Source organism: Ptychodera flava, chromosome 2 (genome assembly GCF_041260155.1).
Source record: "Ptychodera flava strain L36383 chromosome 2, AS_Pfla_20210202, whole genome shotgun sequence".
Classification (NCBI taxonomy): domain Eukaryota; kingdom Metazoa; phylum Hemichordata; class Enteropneusta; family Ptychoderidae; genus Ptychodera; species Ptychodera flava.
In genome coordinates this window covers 36,507,265-36,531,916 of record NC_091929.1, presented here as the reverse complement: position 1 = coordinate 36,531,916, position 24,652 = coordinate 36,507,265, and the positions used below count along the sequence as shown (strand labels likewise).

General features: G+C 35.9%; 2 protein-coding genes across 2 annotated transcripts in view; both read left to right on the top strand.

The window, feature by feature from the left end:
* Positions 1–5,538: 5,538 nt before the first annotated feature.
* Positions 5,539–24,652, top strand: part of LOC139119874 (arylsulfatase B-like) — a 269,229-nt gene continuing 250,115 nt past the window's right edge. The window contains exons 1-9 of the mRNA XM_070683809.1: positions 5,539–5,630; positions 6,016–6,078; positions 6,277–6,388; positions 7,396–7,447; positions 8,121–8,224; positions 8,837–8,952; positions 9,747–9,841; positions 10,219–10,320; positions 10,670–10,736. Of these exons, the coding sequence (XP_070539910.1) occupies positions 5,585–5,630; positions 6,016–6,078; positions 6,277–6,388; positions 7,396–7,447; positions 8,121–8,224; positions 8,837–8,952; positions 9,747–9,841; positions 10,219–10,320; positions 10,670–10,736 (757 nt within the window). The 5' untranslated portion in view covers positions 5,539–5,584. The remainder of the gene's footprint in view (positions 5,631–6,015; positions 6,079–6,276; positions 6,389–7,395; positions 7,448–8,120; positions 8,225–8,836; positions 8,953–9,746; positions 9,842–10,218; positions 10,321–10,669; positions 10,737–24,652) is intronic.
* LOC139119899 (arylsulfatase B-like) lies at positions 11,192–17,484 on the top strand. Its single transcript, XM_070683855.1, has 7 exons — positions 11,192–11,286; positions 12,281–12,417; positions 12,913–12,977; positions 13,631–13,751; positions 14,145–14,203; positions 16,512–16,607; positions 16,947–17,484. Exons 1-7 carry the CDS (start codon positions 11,251–11,253, stop codon positions 17,123–17,125), a joined length of 693 nt encoding a protein of 230 aa, XP_070539956.1. The 5' UTR covers positions 11,192–11,250; the 3' UTR covers positions 17,126–17,484.

Below are 24,652 nucleotides of genomic sequence, written 5' to 3'. Positions count from 1 at the left end.
AATGTGTATAACTATTGTATTACGAATTTTGACCTGGCGTTATTTGATTATGGATGGGTATGATTGTGATTATTTTACCAAATTGCGTGACCTCTTGTTTTTAAGTTGTAATGAACAAAATCCTTCATTACATGAACGGAAGAACAGACCTGTGGGCAGACAGACAGACAGACATACTGACAGACACATAGACAGACAAACAAACAAACAAAAAGACAGACATCCTAAAGACACATGTGCAGTTTTTTTGTCTCGGCTCCACATTGTTCAAAAACCTTGGACCTACCTTGGATTTTCGAGGCCATTCCTACGACCATCAAGCCAAAACGAATGAGAGCTTCCCTGGCCTTATTATGTTTCTGTATGTACAGCCAAGAATTAGAATCTTTTAAATGCTTACCGAGGCCTTCGATGTATATCGAACTACAAGCGACCCTGGCACAGCTCTTTCCCAGGGCTTGGTAGGGCTTGATATTTTCCAAGTTTACTGTTTTTGCTCTCATCAGATAGTGTTGAGAGATTGTATTTATTCCCCTTTCCCTAAACCAAATGACAGGTAATCCAAATTAATCTAAGTTGGCCAACAGAGGTAAAAAAGCACAAACAGCGCACGTGCGGTGAATACGGTCGAGTGCCTTGGAACGTACTGCGCATGCCTGTACGGCTATATGTTGATGCCATCGTTAAACCCCCTTAGCAAGTGAAAATCTTGACTGTAGTTCGGGCTGGTTTCGCTAAAATGCAATGGGAATTAAGACATAATGAAAATGAGTACATTTGCCGAGAAGATCTCGAACAGTACTGATAAATTTAAATGTTCTAGAATCTCATATCAAAATATGAATAAAAAATCATAAGATTGTGTGAGAATCAAGATAAACTGAAAAACGGGACATTTTGAGGTCAGGGAAGTGTTTGGGGTATAAACGTTTGCCAGGTTGCTTTCCTGAACGAGAGAAATCAGGTTCTTAGCATTAAATGAGCCATAGTCTAGCTCAATGAGTGAAATTCTGTTTGTGTAACAATATGTTCAAGCATAATTAAACTATGATGATTAAGTGGGTAGGTTTAGAATATGATGAACTGTTGTGAGATTTTACGAATAGGATAAAAGTTTGTGAGCTTCGTAAATTCTCTCGTGCCATATCCTACCAGGATCTCTTTCTGTACAATATTTGTACATCCTTTATTTCATGAAAAGAAATACCAGTAACGAAAAGGGGATTTTATTACATTACCCAGCCGTCATTTATTGAATGTATCGTAAATCCGACATGAATATGGTGTATGGTTCTGCTAGAGTACATCTGAACTTGCACAAACAATAAATGGACCTCTAAAATGGAAATTAAATTGTGGGTCACAGGTTGTTTTCGGAAACACTTAACATGAAAATGGCTACTCTTGTCTGTATACTATGTAGTTTACACAAATTAAAGGGCGAATTTCAGTATAAAGAAAAGTCAATATATTTTCGATCGGATCGAGCTCACAGCGTACGTCACCGTCACCCAGTCACCTAGCGAAGACACCAGAGTCAACCCGCTTAGCCAAATCCTCACCCTTAAAAAGAGTTGTTTAATAGCCAAGCTAAGTTATTACAGTTTCTCTGTCTGAGACCCCTCCACACGCAGTCCCTGTAGAGTTCATGAGGCATACTCGCTATCACACATTGTACACAAACGTTATCAGAGCGATGAATACATCGCTTTCCTAGGCGAAAGACAGCCTCGGGCACAATGCAACCAGCAGAGCTATCAACCCATGGTATAAATATTAGTAGATTTTCGATCGGATTCGAACTCACAGAGTACGGCAGCTAGTCACTAAGCGAAGACATCAACAGTCAAAACCACTCGGCCAAACCACCCTGAAAAAGAGTGTTTCAATGACCAATCCGTAGCTCTTTGTTTGTATGACTGGTCGTCTATATCTCTCCTGTTGTCCATTAGGCTCTTTGCTAATTCTTTTTGCCGTGCAAAGGTGGAGAATATGGGTTTTTGAATTATCACTTAAAAGCAGATATATCAAACATTCCTTTCAAACTTGACAAGGATAATACACTATGGCATACATATGCACTTCCTTTGTTTTGGGTATAGCACACATAATCAGTGCTTATTTACATGATTAGTGATTTGGAAAAATTGGTTTCTTAAGAGATTGCACAGAATTTGATGAAACTTTGTACACATAGTGGTCACACATGCAGAGCTCTAATAGCACACAAAGACATTTGTCAGTATTATGTCAATTAATTGCTTATTTGCATAATTCATGAATTCTCATAATTGTGGTTATATTTCAACAAATACTGACTTGATTGATTGATTATCTTACAGATTTACAGATATATATACAGATATACTAGAGCTTTGACAAAGGCAAAGTTATTGAGCAGAATCATGTCATTTAATTGCTAATTTGCATATTTAATGAAGTTTTCTTTAAAGTAATTTTCATCGGGGCTACATAAATACGTAAAGAAAAGATCAAATACCAGAAAAAGGAAATAATAATAAAGGCACGATACCTTTTACATTTCTTTCAATTTTCATTTTGAATTTACATAGACGGCCATTGCCTGATTTTAATCTGTGATGAATCCCACACTTTAGTGGCACGGAAATGAAAACTGCGTTGTCCAATATTTAAAACACATCTAGGTACATAACAATCCTGACGAGAAGTAGAGCGTGTAAAGTTATCATGAACATTCTCTTGTGGAGTGAATAAATGAGATAAATATTGTAGTCCAGAACCATTCATATACTTGAACTGTACATTGCCATGAAATAAAAAATAATTCTCTGTCTAATTGACATTGAATTAAACGTAGAAAATAAAGCATAATATTATATAGGGCTCAGCCCTTGGTGTCGCGCCAGGGGTTAAGATTGGCAATGTTATTTGTATTGATTCATGATAAAATGTAATTAATTGTTATTTCATAAACGTTTATATGACAACTATGCCCAGTTTCCCTCTGATGAAAGCAGTTCACGTACGTACACGACGTCAAACCCTGCAGCAGTGCAGGTATAGATTTTCTGTAACGTGTAAAAATTTTGGACAAAAATTGGCAATTTTTAGAATGATAACAGCCTTAAATAACAGCGTTAAACAAGGGACGTATTGTGCAATCATTATCGTTGCAATGGTAACTGCACTGCCCACCTTCCACTTGCAAGCTGAAAACTACAGCGTAACAGCGTTCCGTATAAAAACAGACAATTTTTGAATCTAATTATTGACACAGGGGGCGCTCTTCTAAAATTCAATCCCAGCATTCTTTGCGTATGCCCCCGTTCATATGCACGACAGTTTTCTCCCTTTATCTATATTAACGATATTTTGTATCAGCGATAAGGTGCATAATAACATTTACTGGCTAATAAAAGAGGTATATTTTATAAATGGCATGTTATATAATAGTAATTTCTTTCGTATTTGTTTATTTACGAGTACTCAAAAATAAAACATGGCGGCGCCCATGAAAGAAGGGTACACTTCCGGTTACTCGCATAGTATATTATGAATAAGCGCATGCGTAGTCAGTAAGCCGCTCGCGCGACTATTAAAGAAATTCAATTTCTAGTTCAAACAGCGTACGTAACGCTCCCTATTGAAGAGTGTAAACCTTATCAAGATTACTAATGGTTGTATTACCCCTAACAATATAACACTGAGCCATAGATCTCTAACTGAGACCTTAATACATGACAGAACGACGATCAGAAGGGATATAGGAACACAATCTCCGAATTAAAACAATGCGTTGACTTAGTTTCTTGCACAAATTGTCTATATGAAGATTCCATGATAATGTTTCATCAAGTGTTACCCCGAAGATTCCATCTGATTGTGCTTGTAAGATAGAAGTGCCAGCTATCTCTACAGATGATGAGGCATTTGTTTAATTAAGACGACTCCGTCATTGATGACTTTTTATTTAATACTCTTAGATTTTTTAGCATTGATGGGAATTTCATCTGTTAAGCAGATTAAAGCCGTTGGACAGGAGTAATTCCTGTTGAAACCAGATCATGTTCCAAAGAGCAGGTTTGAAGTAGAAAAGTAATCAAACAATGCACTGTGAAGATGTCTTTCAATAATGAGTAAAATCTTGCTATACGATATGAAAAACGGATTGTACATCTGACGCTATCCAGTTACTGAAAGTTTTGTTCGAAATGTGAACAGCAACACAATATGTGCCACTAGTATATTTCAGGAGTTCAGTAGTTTAACTTATGGTGGCATGCAATGACTTAGTTTCACAGCCAATGGTACCAGCAATCTGCAATTTTTTAAGAGTCTCTTTATCTTAACCAGAATAGTTTGCACATCTGATTTGCATATTCATTGTCCAGGAATGTTGTACAATGTAATTAGTCTAAGTGTGAGACAGATACTGGCATATCGGATTGCGTATTCAGTCATTCAGGAGACATCGTAAAACCAGTTGCGTATTTGTACAAACATCGGCACATTTGTTTTTTCCCTCAAAAGTAGAATATTGCCCATAATGCTTGTAATATTATATTTGAACGTATGGTTTTCATGAAAGTACTCGCGGGTACAAAACCTGAAAGTGTCTGTACAGTAAAAATAACGGTTTGTAGAGTGACTATGCAGTGTGGGAATACAGTCAACAAAGCTGAAGGCGACTAAAATTTATTCCGATATCGTGTCAGGCTTCATTATTTATCAATCAAGTTTAAAGTAAACGGAAGTTTTAATTTTGTGATTTGAAACGCTACAACAAAGGCTAGAATGGTTGAACTGGGTAAACATTCGTTTTAACAAAAGAACAATTCATGTCCTCACAATGGCAGAGGTCTTTATACGAATTTATGACCAGACACAGCAGACAAGGCCGCAATCCATTGTGTTTTAAATTTAGAATGCCTATCTGTTTTCCCGTTCATGATTTTTATGAAAATGTAAAAATGTGCAGGTAGAAATAAGGTTTATTTTTATAGTTTTTTGAAGAATCTGCAGACAAACAAAGATTTACATTCACACATTGTAATCACACCATTTAAAAAGCGCGCAATCGATGAAAGGGAACATTCACTCGTGATTGTAAGTCAAAAAAGGTAAGTTCACCTTTTTTCTTTCAGTGTTTTGCGGGTGTTACTTTCTGAAACATACTTTCGTCCAATCGACCTGGCGACCGTGGTATCTTAAAGGAATGCAATGCAAGAAATTATTTTTTTGTGGTATGTAGAGTGTTTGCTATCATTTGTTCAACGTGATTGCAAGGTATTAGGCGAAATGCAGTGTTTAGCATGTCGTGTACAAGAAATTCATCGACTGTTCCTGTAATCTGTTCTACTATCAACTTAGTTTTGCACGTAAGATAAGGACCTCGCCTTTGAGCAACGTTAGCCTAATGAGATATAGTCTCTGTATAAAACATTATCTTTCCTCATGAAGACATACATCCAACAATGTGTGTGTATTACTGGATGAAAACATGACTTTACGAGATTTTGTAAAGTGTCATGAGACTAATCCTTTCCGTAATCTGCAGCAGAAATTCGTATCCTGTGCTGGTTTCTAGTACTCTCAACAGAAGATGAAGATCGTGGTTCTGTTTGCCTTGTTATGCTTGGCATCCCGTGGTTAGTGTTATGTTATCACTCGTGTTATGATCAGTTGCACGTCTGTTAATCGCTATGGTGGTGGGGGGGGGGGCGGATATTGATCGACTTTCATATTGAAAGAAAAGTACCTAAAGTGTACCGATAACGGATTATTGCTTCGGCACTTGCTTTTACACTCAGGTGAAATTTAGATAATTGAAAATGCAACCAAGAGACTGGACAAGGAATTGACAACGTGCCATGTACAGACAACTCGTTGCGAGAGAAGACAAATCTCTGACCGGGGACTCGACCTCCTTACCTAAAACTGCGTTTACCATTGTATATGTCATTGGGGGTTGTGTATTTTTGTAAAGTTTTCCTACATACAGCAGCTTTTGACATCAGCAATTTTGTATTTCAGGTTCAGCGGGCAAGAATAAAAACAAACAACCCCATATCCTGCACATGGTGGCTGACGATCTTGGTAAGATATTTACCTACAGTCAAATGTTGAATTTTGTTGTTGTTTTTAGTTGGGTTACCGCATCCTTAACGTATCCTTCTTTGGCTCCAAGAAAACTGATAACTGCTTCAGTTAAGAGAAAGCAAAGTTTCTGCAACAAGGATTTGGCATGATTTCTTTCTGCTTGGAGATATTTTGTAATTTTTTTTTCATTTGCAGGATGGGATGATATAAGTTGGTACAATCCTACTATGATCACACCAAACCTACAGGATATGGCTGACAATGGTGTTATCTTGGACAACATGTATGTACAGACATCTTGCAGTCCGTAAGTATTGCTACGATCAGTAATAAAAACGAAAGATTCACCTGTTTAAAACCTGATGATCGTTTATTTGATTGATGCTACGTCATCATAAACTGCCCTCAATCGCTTGACTTTTCTCCGCAGCAATTAAAGGCCGGCCTAGCCCTACGATATATGTAGAAGCCCAGCAAAGTATATTGTTTTCTTCTGCTTGCAATATACCCTGTTTTGACACTTATACGCTCAAAAACTAAGTCTAAGTAATAACAGTGAATATTTACTGCCATATAAAACAAAAATGTAATAACATAGAATTTCAGAATTACAACATGCTTGGATGATTAGTAAAACGTTTCTGGCGATAGAAAATAACGTCATTTGCACTTATTACAAACGTTCTCCTTTGATAGATTTGGCAAAAATTGAACTAAATACAAAGTCAACTTCTCTCAAATACAAAAGATATTCTGTGTAGGAAACATCGATCGTCGCACTGACCAGTAAACACTTTACAGAAAAAAGACTGTCGTTAGCGTTCTGTGCAGTTTCAACGACGAGAAATGTGATAAAGTCAATATGAATGTTTAATCAGTCAGTGTATGGGTGAGTTTTTCAATGGGAGAGCGGCAACACATATGTTGACTCTGGCAAAATGAACGTTTCATTTGATTTTTAAAATCTGTCGAAGTAGAACATTTATAATGAATGCAGACATGTTTCTTATCACCCTATAGTTGTAATTCCAAGCTATTTTGAAATTCACTATAGATTAAATTACCCGTTTAAGTTACCTTAGTTCATGTTTTTAATGCTTCGAACTTTACCTGTAAATAACTCCCCGGATTAAGTAAGCAGAAGCAAAATATAGATATTAACGTGTAGGGGTGCTGTGTAGCTATTTATGATAGTGATTCAAATATCCTATCCAGATAAGTCACTTGAGGTCCAGTGATAGAAGTATAACTAGTAGGCCAGAGCTTTTCCGATTTTCCAAGTCGCTGAATTTTCACTTGTCTGTCTCCTTTCAGAACCCGTTCCTGCTTGATGACTGGTTACTATTCGGCCAAGATTGGATCTCAGGTAATAAATTAATAGAATAATAAAGACAAGACATATTACGAATATCAGATATTTAAAAGCGAACGGACTTAAAGAGGACACCAGAGACAAATATTACGAAAAGAAATTCTTAGCGTTGGCGAAAGTTCACTTCCTGTTGCAGTAATTTTATACTAAATATCAGAATAAACGGAAACAAAACGAAAGTACACAGACGAAGACTAAAACTCAAATTCTAAGCATGTTTCATTATTACAAATCCAGCTTTATTCATTAGAGACTTTAAAAGATCTTACAGTGGACGGACTTTGTTACACTAAAATCATTTCGTTTTTGCAAACTATGCTTTATCTATAAGTGGTCGGAAAAGGTAGCTTTATCACTTCTTGCAGGTCTGAGACTCAGAACATATGAAAGATATTGGATTAAACTTGGACTAATCCGATCAAAAAGATCAATATTTGAACTCGTGAAAACGAGTGAAAAGTTACATTGTTGAAGGAACAATTCTTGTGAATGATGTAGTCCAGGAAGAACCCAGAATTATCAGTTTCAGGTTGCGTACAATATCGACTGGTGAAATATCAATCGAGAAAGCCTAACATTAACCTCTAGATGGCAAAGATATGACAATTTCTCTGAAAAAACGTGTTTTACACACTTTTCTTATGCTTTATATCGTTTGGTATTTCAGCATTTGGTCTACAAACCTGACCGTCCACACGGATTGCCGACATGGCTGACCACGTTGCCTGAGATATTGCAATCAAAGGGATACGCCACGTATGGTGTTGGCAAGTGAGTTATCTGATAGTGATTGTTGTTTCTCCGGTGTCAGTTGGCACCTTCGCATTCGAGTTAATTCTTGAGTTCAGTTAATCGAGAAACTTGTTATATTGTATTATAGTTTGCTTGTCAGCGATTTCATGGCTATTATGCGTTTGTTATGATCCAAGCTAATTCTCTCAGTCTCTGTTTTGATTCTTTCTGTCTCTCAATACTACATTCCCTATTCGTTCGTCTATACACGCAAAACACCCTTCCTTCCATCCATCCATCCGTCCGCATACATACATACATACATACATACATACATACATACTACTTACATGCATGCATGCATGCATGCATGCATGCATGCATGCATGCATGCATGCATACAGACAGACAGACATACATACATACATACATACATACATACATACATACATACATACATACATACATACATACATACATACATACATACATACATACATACATACATACATACATACATACATACATACATACATACATACATACATACATACATACATACATACATACATACATACATACATACATACATACATACATACATATGTTTATGTTAGAAGACTGACCCTACTTTATACTCTCTATTCTCAGATGGCATTTAGGTTACTGCAACGAGTCTTACATTCCAATCAACCGAGGTTTCGATCACTTTTATGGTTTCTATCTCGGATCTGTCGACTACTATACTCATTTAACTTCAGAGAAAGGTAAGACGTACAACGAGAAGCTCCCTCGGTCCAGAGTTGACCTGACGAACGAAGAAAAGCTCATTAATCTTTGAAAAAAGTGTTTGTCCAATCTCATTTACTAATCTTAAAGGCAAGCCTCGAGGAACTCGTTTCACCATTCCATCACGATCACATGATCGGTGTGAAAGGCTTTAAGTGATCATCATTTTGGGCATTTGTTTAAAGCGTTTCTTATTATCCATCGCTTTTTATTAGTGTCGACAAATTTGCTGTGCCAGGAGGGACATGCTTTCTATAACAGCATTACATATTTTGTATTATATCATACCAATATATTGATTACTCAAATACAGCGATCGGATTGATCGAGACGCGAAAAGAACCATGGTATATTGGCGATACACCACGGCTGGCATATGCGCGAGCTCTCAGCTTGAACAAAATTCCGTTTTCGACGTTCCCCGCTAGAATTTCAATATACTGTTATGATATATTAGCAATAAATTACACCCAGCGAAAGTATACCACTCGATTTTGACAAAAATCGGTATCGCTCGCGTGCATATATATCGTGAAGTGGTCAAAATCTCGTGGTACACCGTCTCTGGGTGTGCTTTATTGTTTAAATATCCAATACCACGTCGTCTATGTGTTCTCGAAAGCGTAAGAGAGCTCACATGTTCACATTCATTTTCCCATACAAACCAAGAGTTTATACTGCAGAATTCGCCGTAGATAACTGAAATATCTAAACACTTTGCACAGGAAAACTGAAGCTTCACACGATCTAACTCTGACTCCCCTCATTACAGGACCCTATGGTTCGGACGCGTTATACTACGGTTACGATTTCCGTGATGATGGTGAAAAAGTAGAAGGAGAGGGTGTTGATGGCGTGTACTCATCCGTAAGTATGATATGAAAATTAAGTATAATATGAAAATTCTGCATGTGAAAAAGGATTTATCCTTGTCAAAGCTTATCATGTTAAGCCTTTTCTGTACTTAAAGTAAATTTTGCGAGTTTAAGAAAAGTTAAAATCACGCGTGATCTTAACTACGTCATTGCATCGGTAATGGCGTCACGCGTTATGGCGAGAGCGTTCTCAGTAATGTGTGAAAAATGCATTCCCTGAAATCTGTCGAGGCTTACAATGTTATGATGTGATGCAAAAAGCCAACGATTAAATTCGTAGCTTGAGATCACATGCCTAGTATTGTGTCGTCAGATTGAATGTAATTAGTTTTACCTCATCTCTCACTACACTGATGTCTTTGTTTCTAGTTATTATTTCGTGAAAAACTCCTGGGCATTATCAATGGACATGACGCTAACACACCAATGTACCTCTACCTAGCATTCCAGCTACCCCATTCACCGCTCACTGTAAGTAGATAAATGTATTCTTCCGCCACAATAAGATCATACCATGTTTTAAATCTGCTACCACGAACTTCCTTCTCATCAGTGTATGGAACAGCTTGTGTTTTTCTCTTTTTCAGTAAACTTGAATCTAATTTCGAGGTATGTTGCCAAAATCCTTCAAATTTGAATATTAATAATCTATGAACTTGATAAGCTAAATCGTCCCGAAATACAGAAGTATAACTTTACATTTACATCGCTCCATTTATGTATAGAGCCAAAAACTCAGTATCAACAGTTAAATAGATGTTCATTACGAAAAAGGTTACATTGATATCTCAAAGGTTGCTACTCTTTTTCTTTGTTTTAGGTACCTGACGAATACAAAGAAATGTATGATGGCATTGTTACTAATGATGATCGGAAGACATATTCAGGTATGTGTATTTGATCCGGTTTTTATTTACGCCCCCCTGACAATAGCATGTGCGTACCGCATTGCGATACAACGAAGTCATGAGCCATGGCCAACTTATTAATTAACCCTTTGGGTGCCGTAATTTTTGCCATAGAAATTTTTGTGTATAAGTAATCAAATTTGAAAATTTTTTTAAATTTAATATAATTGATAACTTTGGAACGAATTAACATCACCTTTCATTTGCTACAATGCATGAGCCAAAGTTTAGGGACAATCTAATAAAAATATTGTCTGAAACTGATAAAAAATTGTCCGCATTATATTTTGTAAAGGCGACAAAAAATTGACTTTGCCATTCAAAAAAGTTAAGCAGTGCAATCTTTACAAATCATTTCCATGCGACGTTCTTAAAAGAAACTTCACTCCCGTATTTTCCTCAGTATCCATAATACTATACGTATTCATCTTTAGGTCAGGTGACGCTCATGGATGAATCATGGTAACATTAGAACCGCTTTGAAGACGCTGGAATGTGGGACGATACATTCGTTCTTTTCCACTCTGATGTGAGCATTAATTCACTTTGTCCCATTTCCTGAAAGTCTATAATTGAATGAGAGACACATTGCATCACAGTAAATGTAATTTGCACGATGAGAAGACATTTAAGCTCATTTAAACTCAACCTTTCATATCGCGAGAGATATTTGTTGCCTATGTTTCTAGATTACTTATATGTAGACTAAAGGTGCAAGTATGAACTTTTCAATCGGAAAGCTTGTTCCGTTGATGCTCTTGTAATTATAGGGCAGTATGCGACTCGGAAACAGATATTCGGACTCTCAATTGTTTAATAATAAATTTCATTTACCACTTGTATTTCGGGGCCTATTTCAAAGTTCTTGGTATAAAAAAAGGTTTGCATAGTATTTCGAAAAAAATATTTTTACCTTACAGTTAACACTGGAGCGCCAAGTGTTGGTATTTTGTATTTTGTAGAACCAAACTTTGCACATTGTTCCCTATTTTAATTTTTGACGTAGTACTAAGATATGGTTTAAAGTTAAATCGAGGAAAGATTGAGCTAAAGTTTCAGTCTTTCACTTTCGTTGCGCATACTACCTTAATGTAAGCCATAGTGAAGAAATCATGTCTCCATTTTATTTCTTGGGTGTGAGAGGTATTATTAGCTTCGACATTAGTTGGTGTGTATTGAGGAAATATCTCCCGTCATTAGAGTGATAAATATCGCCGCCCATTTGTTCAAGTTGTTGACACTTTGTTCACATTTTTACGATACCTAAATCAAGGGTTATACTATGACTCAGGATATTACGGCAATTAAAATTTCAATCTAATTAAATGCTAAATAGTGTAATATTCGGACTACGAAAATCATAATTTTAAATTACTTTAATAAGTAAGATGCTTGTGCATTATAGAAAGACAAAAACAAAACAAAGTAAACTAAAAATTCAACAAAACGCTTTGATATTTAAGCTTCGATATTAAATCTCCAAAAAATTGTATGACAAGCACGCTATCTTTTGACATCATCAGAATGGTGGTGACGTCAAACACGCAGCTAGCAACTTCCCTCTCCGTGGAAACAAAGGAACGTACTTCGACGGTGGTATTAAAGCAGTTGCCATGGCCCATGGCAAAGGCATTAAGAAGACAGGTTACGTCAGCAATGAGTAAGTGTTGTGTATCATGTATAGTCCCAGTAATTAAAATTCTCGGCACGTTTTCTTCAGTGTACGTAACCAAGTTGGTGACCTCTGATACTTAAAAGCTTATAAGGGTTGCACAGATTCAGCTCAGCTGCCCCAGGTAAAGGTCAGAAGTCAGAGGTTGTATTATAGCTGATTGATAAACCTAAGTCCGGACTTGATTAGGCCTATATATGTAAAACTTGACAACACTATCGATAAAGCCACAGCTTCAGTGGACTAGAACGTTTTTTACATTCAGAACAGTTGCAATGAAAGATGTCATCATGTCGTTACTGGGACTGTATGGTATCTAATATTAAAGTAATCGTCACAAATTTAATTTTGAACCGCGTTATTCTACAACTAATACGTCAACATATTCAAAACACGTTATACAATTAACATCGATTTCGTTTAATGATACCTTATACATTTCATTGGAAGAAAAAGTTCTTAACTCCAGTATTTTACCCACAGGATGATGCATGCTGTCGATGTGTTCCCTACTTTAATTGAGGCTGCCGGCGGCAAAACTAAACAATGTGAGTGTATATCAGAAAACATAGATAGATAAACATATAGGATATTGTGAATGCGGGTTGCATGGATGGATGGATTGATTGATTGATTGATTGATTGATTGATTGATTGATTAAAAGATGAACAGATAGATCGATATATATATATATATATATATATATATATATATATATATATATATATATATATCTGAGGGAATATATTTATTAACATATGTAAGACTCCTCAGTCGGATGGATAGATCACTGAAGGAATATAAGGATATATAGATCGCTGAAGGAATATTTTCGAAACACCTGACATCACTTCTTGGTCTTATTGGCCAGAGGTCCATATAGTTTTCTTTCTTAAAAATGACTTTGTTTGAGTACCGTCTATTTACTGTCTTTTCTGTGCTGTTTTGTGTCTATGTTTACAACTATTGTCTTACGAATTCTGACCTAATGTCATTGGATTATGGATTGGTATGATTGCGATTATTGAAAGTATGTACATAACTGTACGTACATTAAATGTCTTTTTTTTTGGCATTTACACCTACCTAACTGAGTATACACGCACGCATGCGAACATTCATTCAATACGCACTATCTATGAGACGTGTTTGGATTTTTCTAAACTCTACTCTCTCTGGATATTTACTTGTCGTTGCAAGACGACATCGATGGTGTAAGTGCCTGGAAAATGATTACCAAACAGAAGAAATCCAAAAGGTCTGGTTTTTTGATCACGATCGATGAGGATGTTCCAAATGAGTCCTACGGAGCCGCTATAAGGTGAAAAATACTTTCATATGTATGATTGAGGTAATGCCGACAAGTTGCATCTCTTACAGGGAACGTCCTCATTCACCCTTTCAGTGCAATAATGTTTCCACCGAAATGTTAGTGCAACCTCTTACCACTGCTTATAGATTTTCCTGTAATATGTTGATGATTTTGGACAAAGTGACATCACGTTACGTGATGAACAACGGATTTGATCCAAAAAGTTTGAAAATCTAAATTGTCCAGAGCTGAAAATTGCTTTGGTTATATTTTATAAAGGTGACTAAAATACGTTGGCATTCAAAAGATTAATTATATGACCTGAGCGAAATAGGGAAAATTCAATGCGATAAACAACTTTCCGTTTGGCAAACTTAGATATCCTATGCCTTATCTTTACAGAGATGGACAATGGAAACTCATCCAAGGATATCCGGCATTCAGTTTTACTGAACAACATCGTGAGTGAATTGTTTTTTTGTTTGTGTCATCATGACAATTAGTTTTCCTCTGTTGAATTTTAATGCGCGGTATCCCTAATAATCAACTTAAAAGGTACAAACCACCATACAAAAAATAAAAGCCCCAATGCGACCTACGGAGAAATTTGCGATGGCCACAATCAAAGTTCTTCACAGTATATCTATCAAAAGATAAGAAAATGCCGAGTCCACTTTTTTCACAGATTCCTTTGTATACCAAGAAATAATCTGGCTATTTTATCTTAAAATCTAGGGTTGTGACACCACTTTTGTGAATTCGTTTTCAAAATGACTTCTCATTTCAGTGTTTTATCTTTATTTTATTGTATTCTGATTGGTTTTATTAAGAGAGTGTAGCCTGGTAAACTCCAGAGAGAGTTTATCTCCTCGAAATTACACCAAATTTAATAAACAAAGGCTAAAAACTAATTTTAAAAGAGTACAAAAACAAGCAACCACATTTAACAACTGCCACATTCAACAGGGACAACATGAAAGATTTAAATTTCTGCGAATAATTTTGAAATACAAATTACATCAATGGGCAGTCACTGCTTTAAAAAGGACAAGTGTACGAAAACATTGACTTCTATTTACACCTTATTCAATTCCATAGCTCCCTTTACTGACCATCTTTGTTTAAACATCAAGTTTGGTTGTAGGGATATCAAGGAAATTAGCTGTAGTCATACGGCTGTGACGCTGATTGACATAATTCTAACATTTCCCATCACATACAATTGGGCTACACCTTTCAAGGATTCAAACACTGCGCACATATGTTTGTATAACATTCTATCAGGTAAAGGCAAAATATGCAATCTAAAATGTCCATCGGTAGAATAGTTTTACTAAGGGCCCATCATAACACTAACGGCGCCTTTCTGTAGTTTGAATATCTCGTTTATATTTTCGCTCGTCCCCCATGCACTGCAGCAATAGTCTAAATAGATAAGTACATTATATATATATATATATATATATATATATATATATATATATATATATATATATAAGCTTACCTCAAGGAAAACTAAATATATACATATATATATATATATATATATATATACAAAGCAATATATACAAAGCAATATATATATATATATATATATATATATATATATATATATATATATATATATATATATATATATATATATATTGCTTTGTAATATGTTTGCCTAGTATTGCACGTCTAAGTAAAGCTGACAATTTTGTAATTTGGATCAGTATTTGACTTACCAAGTTTACAATTTAGCACATTTCTTGGTAAACGTGACACTCTCTGAAGTGTGATCATAAGCATGGCCGAACGTCTTTGTTTTGCTTGTATTGAAAACCATATAAATGTTTCAAGAAAATGACAATACGCAAGGAATTTCCTTGCTTTGTAAATGGGAAGCTACTGCACTACTCACAGCTCGTTGCCTACCCTTATCTTTTGAGCGCGTCGACCACAAAAAAGCGGAAACTGTTATGAGCCTTCGGGTATCAATATTTGCTCAAAAACATCCTTTTCTCTAAATGTTGTACGATCCACCCGCAATTCTCGGTCAAACATTACATGAAACTAAAAATCATTAAAATGTTACAGTTTCAAAATGCCAACTTTTTTCTTTTTGTATGATTTAATTTCATATTCTCCCTTTTATTAAAATGACATAATCTTTGAGCATTTAGTGAACTCATGTACTCCTGTCACTTGATAGTCACCGGTGCGGCATGTTCACAATAACTTCTTTTCAGAAAATTCTAGGAGTTGGGGCAGTTTAGACCCCCCCCCCAAAAAAAAAAAAACAAAAACAAAACGAATTCTAAAATATGCAAATAGGATGAGATATAAATTTAAAGATATGGGACTTTCCTCCAAACGGTTTTTACGTTTAAAGACATTGCCAACTGGTTGCAAGAGACAGTATATGTTGACAGATCTTTATATAATCGCATAATTACGTGCTAATTTAAGTGTGCAGCTTCTGCGTGTCTGCCAAATATAAAAACCACCTTTATAGAATTAAGGGTAAATTTGATGTCTAATAGGCGTGTGTCTGCAAGAATTATCACTGTCTTCTTTTTTTCACCTGTGTCGGTATCTTAATTTAATTAAAATGAAGATACTTGTTGGCGGTATGCTAAAGCCAAAAAAACACTTCTGCGGCATTGAAAACGTCTCAATTAGATGTTAGAATGCGTACATAGATGAAGTTGTATTGTTTTGACAAATCGTTATATAAAGAGCCGCGTTCAGTGTCACTTGGTAACTGAATGGTTATTTCAATTGCAGTGTACTGGTATGAGACACCTTACCACACTGAACCTGACGAAAAAGCAGACTTACCATTACCTGATGAAGATTCAATCTTTCTTTTCGACATGGAAGGTGATGATACTCTTGAAAAATTATTCTTTATTGGCCAAATTTTTTGAGTGCATACACATGTGTATTTATGAACAAAAATACGTTAAATCACAACAGCAACGACAACAACAACTTCAACAAGAAGAAAAGAAATGACAAACAAACAAAAGAAATACTCGCTACTTCAAATACTGTGTTACTGAGACGAAGCTGAACAAATAAATTTCATGTCAATACTGTGACACAACTATTTTAAATTACGTCTGAAATATGTCAACACTGCTTGTAGGTTTTATAACACCTACGCATTTTATCAACAACTGCAGCTTCTAAAGATTTACATAACTTTTTTCTTTTCAGCTGATCCAAGTGAAGAATGCAATGTAGCCGATGATAACCCAGATGTTGTGGCACAGATGCTGGCTAAACTGGACGAATATAGAGCGGTGACATGGACAGACTTCCCTCCAGACGATCCAAACTGTAATCCCGCCCTCACCGACGATTGGTGGACGACTGGATGGTGTACAATCAACTAAAATCTATAATGTATTGAAGATCACAATTTTGATCTGACTTTACATTTCAATTTATTATTAAAACTTTATCCTATCGATTATTAATTCATCACACAGTCTAAATCTCAGTAGCTATGAATTTGTGAAAAATATTGGAATTTAAAATGAGTTTATTAATGTTTGGTCTTAGTTATGTATGGTATAGAATCTTGTCATTATATTCCTTATTCATGAAAACAAAGCGCGCCAACACAGAAGAACAACACAAATATTATTACCTATTAACGTTGGCAAAGGTATATGGTGTAGATGATTCTGTCCAATCAACTTTATTCATAATGTATCTTTTATCTAAAGTTCAATAAAGTTTTACATCGCTATTTATGTCTGAAGACCCCTTTCAAGAAGTTATTGGTCTTAGCTTTGATATCTTTCTTCTTAAAGATTTACCATGAAATATTAAAATCATCCAATGAGTTGAAAACATCATAATATATGTGTTTTCAGAAGCGCAGCAGTTGTTCTGCACATCACAGATAAACAAAAAACATGCACAGATGTTGCCACACTGCAAGTCAACAGTGACTAGGTGTGAAAAAAAGGCTTAAGTCTCATAATGTATCAGGCTTCTGGTGTATGTCGTACACTCGAGTTGAGTAGTTGAACTTGAAGGATTCTCGACTACTTTGCCAGGACAAGAAATCTGACGACAACAAAGACGTAAATTTACCTTTTGCGAGGGCATGTGATGCTAGAATCAGTCCAGACCAAACAGCACGAAGTGCTTGTACACATACTTCCATGAGGGAAATCGCGCACCTTGTCTTTAGATAGACTGCATGCTATTCAAATGGAAGTAGGCCATGTCAGCGAGCGGAGGCATTTACCACAGGATTCAAAACACACGCGGTCCTCAAGACTGTGCAAAACATATCTTCATATTTTTCTGACCCCTCCTGTCATACAAGATAAGAGACTTAACCAGCCGTCTGACATGATAGGAAATCCGAGACCCCGAGCGGTACTGGTCACACCACTGGTTAAACTCTACTCTCTGGTGTAACAAAGAATCCGATGGAAATCTATGATTTAAGTTTGATAATAAAAAGAATGACAAGTCGATTTTAATAATTTAGAAATAAGCCATTATAGATTTGCTTCCTTGATGTTACTCAATACAAGCCCATATCTGTAGTATTTACTTCTATAGCGGCCAAATGTAAACAAATTAGTTCACACAGCATGTAAATGCATGTAAACGGTTGTCCAGTCAAATTATGGAGGTTTGATATCAACATAATAAAATAAGCAAGGGTGATTTTGCTTTGTCAAATATGCGGTATTTATCTGGTGACAGCTTACACAGATTAGTGACTTACCAATGCTTGCTTTGACACAGAAGGCAATCAAACAGAAAATAGACGACACATCGTGATAAATCTTTGCATAAGATTGGTAAAGGACAAATGCATGACATAGTAAAGGAGGAAAAGAGAAATATCAACAAGACCAATGATAAGATAAGACAAAGGCACCCAAGTTTGGTAGTGTAAATGTTTATTGGCAACATATAGAATTGCCAAACGTATAACATAAACAAAAGCAACAAAAAATCTGTCCTGAGATCTTGACATCTCTAACTCCGCCTCACCCTTACGACAGACGTTTACCCTACCTCCTGTGGTAATATATATTGGATGCCTCTTGCAAATCTGACTTTATAGTAACTACTACAAAGGCCTTTTTCACATCAGTTTTTAGATGCGCCAGCCTTGAGAAAATAAGAAGCGCTGAGCATCGGTGCACGTACAGTTTGTTGCATAGCGTTACCTTCAGTTAACCAAGTCAGACGCAAAACTAGCCGACCTCTGAGTAAAAGGAAAATCATCAGCCTTGGAATTAATTAGTAGAAATAATTGCATAGACTCTTTGGCATGGCGGCGATAATAAAGCCTCATTCCTCTTGCATTAGTCGTGTTCGAGTATCTTCAATTTTAAACCACGACTGCACACTGTTGAGTAATCGAAGTTTTTCGATGTTTGTTATTATTGTCGGATGCCGCCAATCATACAAGATGACAATACAAAGACGAACATGCTGAGAAAACCAAATGATTTCTCAAAAGTAGGAGAGTAGTTTGCAACTGTTTGTCAAACAAAAATCACCACATGCAAAGGCGATCATAACGTTTTCGGAAAGAAAATCCTACAACGTCAAGGCAAATTGCTGATAGCAGCAAAAAGCAAGTTAGCGTGAGAATATGAAACTCGTAAAAGCTCGTAAAATTCAACAAAAAGGAGATTGAAAGATATCTGTCTTGCTTTAAAATATCTAATTAAAAGCTCCAAGGCGCTTTGATTTACTAAATGCAATGGACTCACTGTCTAAATAAACCAACAACAGAATATTATTAGCCTCTTGCGCTACAAACTCTACAATGTCTCATTTGATGTGGGTGAGTTAGAAATTCTTATGTTAATTTCATGTTCAGTAGTTTCAATTTTAGCATTTGATACCCAGATAGGACTTCTACTTACTACGCTAATACATCGCGAAGCATGTTTTTTTTAAACTTGTTTTTTTCAGTTGACTAAATTTTGTAAATGCAGCTGGTAGATGTTTATCTGAATATTAAAAATGTTCAAGTTGTTTAGGAATGAAATGTATGTATACTTTTATCCGTAATATTGTTAATTCCTTAATTCCTTAAAATGTAGCATCACATTTACATCGTCATATGAGTGAAACAGAAGTAATGGCCTTGACATTAAGACACATTTATCACCTTAGCATTTTGCAGTTACCATTTTTATTGTCCGCAAGTCTTATCAAAGTTATTTCCCCTACAAGAACAAAATTAGGCAAAGGAAGAAGACATAGCACATCACAAACTCACACACGTGCCTTTCAATATTTGATGTTAAGGAGAGAGTGATTAAATCACGTGTAAGCATCAATGTATCTCCCGAAATGTCAACATTCATTGAATAAGATCAAGTACAGTCTACCAAAATATGACGTTTGACAGTGACACTCAAAATGGACATTTAACACTCTGTTTCATGTAGTTCATAATGCTATTTCTTGACTGCAAACATACATTCGTAACTAAACTCTGATGAGGTGATGTTACAAGTTTAGTACACACACATCATTTAAGGGCTTTTAAATGGTAAAGAAGAATATTTAATCACTGGACAAAATGCTTGATATACGTTCAGTATATTTACGTATATTTACGTATATGGAACATAATACTAATTGCATACGTAACGTATATCTTTGTATATGGAACATTCCAAGACGTTGATATGCGTAGCGTATATCTTTGCAGATCAAGAGTATACGTAATGCAGATCTTTGCACACTAAGTGTACTCTGTACTCTATTACTATACGTACGTGTATTCTGAAAGTATATGACACATGTACAGAATCAGTATATGTGTATATATCGTGTATATCAAGTATTTTGCCAGATGTAAATAATTGAAAGGACACTTCTTGTTCGAAAGAAATCATGTTTTTACCTCTGAATTTGCAACAATTTATAAGACCCATGAATGGAGTTCCATTTGTATGCAAATTATACAAGCATCGAACTTTAATTGATAATGAAAGAGCGTTCTGAGGTGGTTGTGAGAGGATACTTTGAAGAGAATACAATGGTAGTAAGGAATTAAGCACAACACCTTTTTAAAACAAAGTGAATAAGTTTACTCTTGCCTGTAATGTATATCCTGTCGATGGTATTCCTTGTTTTTTTAAAATACTGGTAAACAAATAAGTGGATCTAAAAAACGTGTATCATTGCTATGTACCATCGTATAAGCCATTCGCGTCAAAAGATATAAAACACACAGAGACAGTCGTAGACAGATATCGGCAGACACACAGGCATCGATATAACAATACCTCAGTTGTGTCTCATGTATTGAGGGAAACGCAGAAATGATCGGACACGATTTGGCATCGAGTCTGTTTTTTTTTACTTGGAGAATATATTACCTGCAGCAGCGGCATACTCTCAAATCACCTGGAGGGACTTTGTCGTGTAAAATTAGTCTTGACTTGATCTATTAAATATCTTACAACGAGGTAATAAACATGTTGTTCAGGTTAACCTCTTTTCTGTTGATATATCTCGTGATAACTTGAGCCCTCATTCGTTATATATATATATATATATATATATATATATATATATATATATATATATATATATATATATATATATATATATATTATATATAATCCCATGGTATTTTTCTCTGTTTGACGTCATCGTATACGAGTGTTTTTCGCGGAGCCGTACAACTTCGAGCCGAAGGCGAGAAGTTGTGCGGCTCCGCGAAAAACACGAGTATACGATGACGTCAAACAGAGAAAAATTCCATGGGATTATATATTTATCACATGAACAGTCTTCTTATTTTTCTTTGATGTGGATGGATCAAAATTATTGTAACAAATTGCATGATTATCGCGATTTTGTGTTTTATTTACGCGGATTACTTATATTTAATGAGTAAAGCGGTCCGTCACCTAGGAGATGTGCAAATGTTTACAGGTGTACTTTCATTCATAAATCCCATTAAGCTAAAACTTTGATACATGGAATGGTATCTCCACCAATCAGACATACGGATTCGGTCACGTGCGCGTGTCAATCATTGTCTCGCGCTGGAGCGATGCCAGGGCAAGTCTGCCATCGCCGGGCATAGCTTTCACCGCGCTGGCGACTGATAACGATAGTATTTTGAGTTATTTAGAATATTTAGAATTATATTTATAAAGCGAATGCAACGGCACGATCGAAACAGTAGTTATCATTCTTAGAGATGCTGTGGCTTTTAAAATATCACAAGTTTACGGCCTTGGCGAGCCCGAAAGTTTCAGATCGATGACACACACACTGTGACAGTGTACGCTTGTGTAGTGGGCACTGCCGTCACCGGTCTCCGCCGGTGGCCATCTCAGTCGTCAATGTTTTCGTCATACGGACTTTGATATTTGCTGTAACACATATATCGCCCGTAGGTACTTCCCAATTTTGTTACTTGACGAGAACTCTGTTCTGTTGTGAGTGTTGTCCGAGTCAACTTTCGAAATGCATCGGATTCTACAGCGCTGCACTGCAGAGTTTACGCTGTACAGTTCGACAGCTTAGGCTTGATTCCGATCGAGAAACAACGGAATAGTATTTGTGTGATGAAGGAAATTTATCGTTGTTCGTCGATATTTGGCGTTCTATGTCGCTTTCCCGAAGTTTATACAGTATTCATTTATTAAGTTGCACTTTCGTTGAGGTGTATCTTTCGGGTTTATCGCCAATCGGGATCGCCAGGTACGACGTCGCTTGGCGATCGCCAGGTACGACGATATCCACATTAGCCTTGCAACTGGAACCGTGACGTTACTGAGCCAAACGATCGACGGTATCCTCATTCGATTCTTGGGAATAGTAAAGCTTTAGCGACTCGAAATTTCGTTGGGCATGCCTTCTATGTTTCCGTATCTGGATTTATCGGGTCACCTTTTTGTCAAAATGCCATGAGAGCACGGCATCGATCACGACAAATCGGTCTGTGTCGCGACGTGCACGTACGAACGGTACCATTGCAGGAAAAAAAGTTCCGGTTGATGACGTACAACAGCGGTAATATGGATTTCTTATCTGTGCTGGTGTACGTCACACAGGTGGAGATACGGGCCAGTTCATGTGATATATATATATATATATATATATATATATATATATATATATATATATATATATATATATATATATATATATATATATATATATATATATATATATATATATATATATATATATATATGAGAGGGCTCAAGTTATCGTGAAAAATCACAGAGGGAAAAGGCCGAAACGTCTCTTTTGGCTTTGACAAATAATGTATCATTATTGTCTCTTTTTAAAAACATTACGTACCCAAAAATTCAGGATCACATTTGAAGGCATGTAGACAATTTTCAAGTCAACTGATTGCTATTATCTTGCATTTAAGACGCACATAATGCGTGCGCTCAATAAGAATTATCAAGCGGGAGGGCTTGAGTTTAAAAAAAAAATAATTATAGTCTATTTAGAGATGCTGTTAAAGACATGCACATAATTGAAATCATGCTGATTGCTGCTGTTTACTAATTCAAGCCGAATGTAAAATCTATATTAGGGTTAAGGAAAGAATAAATAAATTGAAGGGCTAGTTTACAACTCTAAAGAAAGGACATATTTGAAGTCTTGAAGACATTTTTAAGTCATGTTGATTTCTATTATTTATACTTCAAATACAAACAAATATGAGATAATGGCACGGTACAAACTTAAAAAGAGTGGGAACTCGTGATTTCAAAATATACCTCCCCTAAAAGGAAGGTTTTGAATTCAAAATGCTTACTGCTAGTAAATACATCATATTAAATCAGATTGAAATATGAGAAAAACCTGAAAAAGTCTATGGTTAGCATTCTTCAAAAATACCCAATGCCGACCAAGAGACGATTTTAAAGTGATATTGATAATTCTGAAGTCATATTGATTTCTGCTATGTAATTATTCAAGTTGGAAAAAAATCTAAGAGTAAGGCTTTCGAGAGAATTAGCCTGGGGGATGGGGCTAGTGGCTTTACGAGATATACTTTTGAAACGTACTTGGATGTGGCACTGGAAGCATATACTCATCATAATTATCAGGAGACACATAAGAAATCGGAAGGGAAAATTTGAAGTTACACTGATTTTTTTTTCTATTCAATGTTAATTATTGGACAAAATAGTCGAAATGTACTGTAATCAGATTAGCAAAGTAAACGTTAGAGATCATCTTGGACACTTTTGGAGTCAAACATTTTGTTTGAATTCAATGCTGTTACTTCCTGTTGTTAGTGAAGGCATATAATCATCAGATAATCATCCGACACTCTAAAGGTCAAATATTGCTTCTATTCAATACCAGTTGTAAGATAAAGTGGTGGAAGGGTATTTGATCAGATTATCAAGGGGCATCTTAACAGGTTAACTGGGACACTTTTCAATTCTAAGTATTTGCTTCTATTAAAGGAAAGCATTTTAAGACAGCGGGGGAAGTAGATAATCATCAGATAATCATTGGACACTTTAGAGGTCGTGGGAACACTTTTAAGCCAGATGTTGTTGTAGATGTTGTTAAATTAAATAAAGGGTAAAATGATCAGATTATCAATGGACATTTAAAGATTCTCTGCGACAATTTTGAAGTTGAGGTATCTGCTTCCATTTTACAAAAATGGAGATTTGATATAGCAATTGAAACATATAATCAACAGAGTATTGACGGAAAACTTAAGGGTTCACGGGGACACTTTTGAAGTGTAGTGTATCTTTCAATTAATTATCAATTATCAGGCAAAGCAAAGGAATTGTACTTTAATCACATTAGCAAGGAACATTTTAGAGGTCAGCCGGAACACTTTTGAAGTCAAATAACTTGCATGAATTCAGTGCTACCACTTCGTGGTTTCTCCGTGGTCGAATGCAATTAACAGC

Bases quoted from the DNA above. Each gene is read 5' to 3' on its own strand.
- LOC139119899 (XM_070683855.1), top strand. From the start codon at position 11,251: ATGTGGGACGATACATTCGTTCTTTTCCACTCTGAT. The intron at 13,752-14,144 runs GTGAAAAATACT...TTATCTTTACAG, and splicing joins TCCTACGGAGCCGCTATAAG to AGATGGACAATGGAAACTCA. The intron at 14,204-16,511 runs GTGAGTGAATTG...TTTCAATTGCAG, and splicing joins CAGTTTTACTGAACAACATC to TGTACTGGTATGAGACACCT.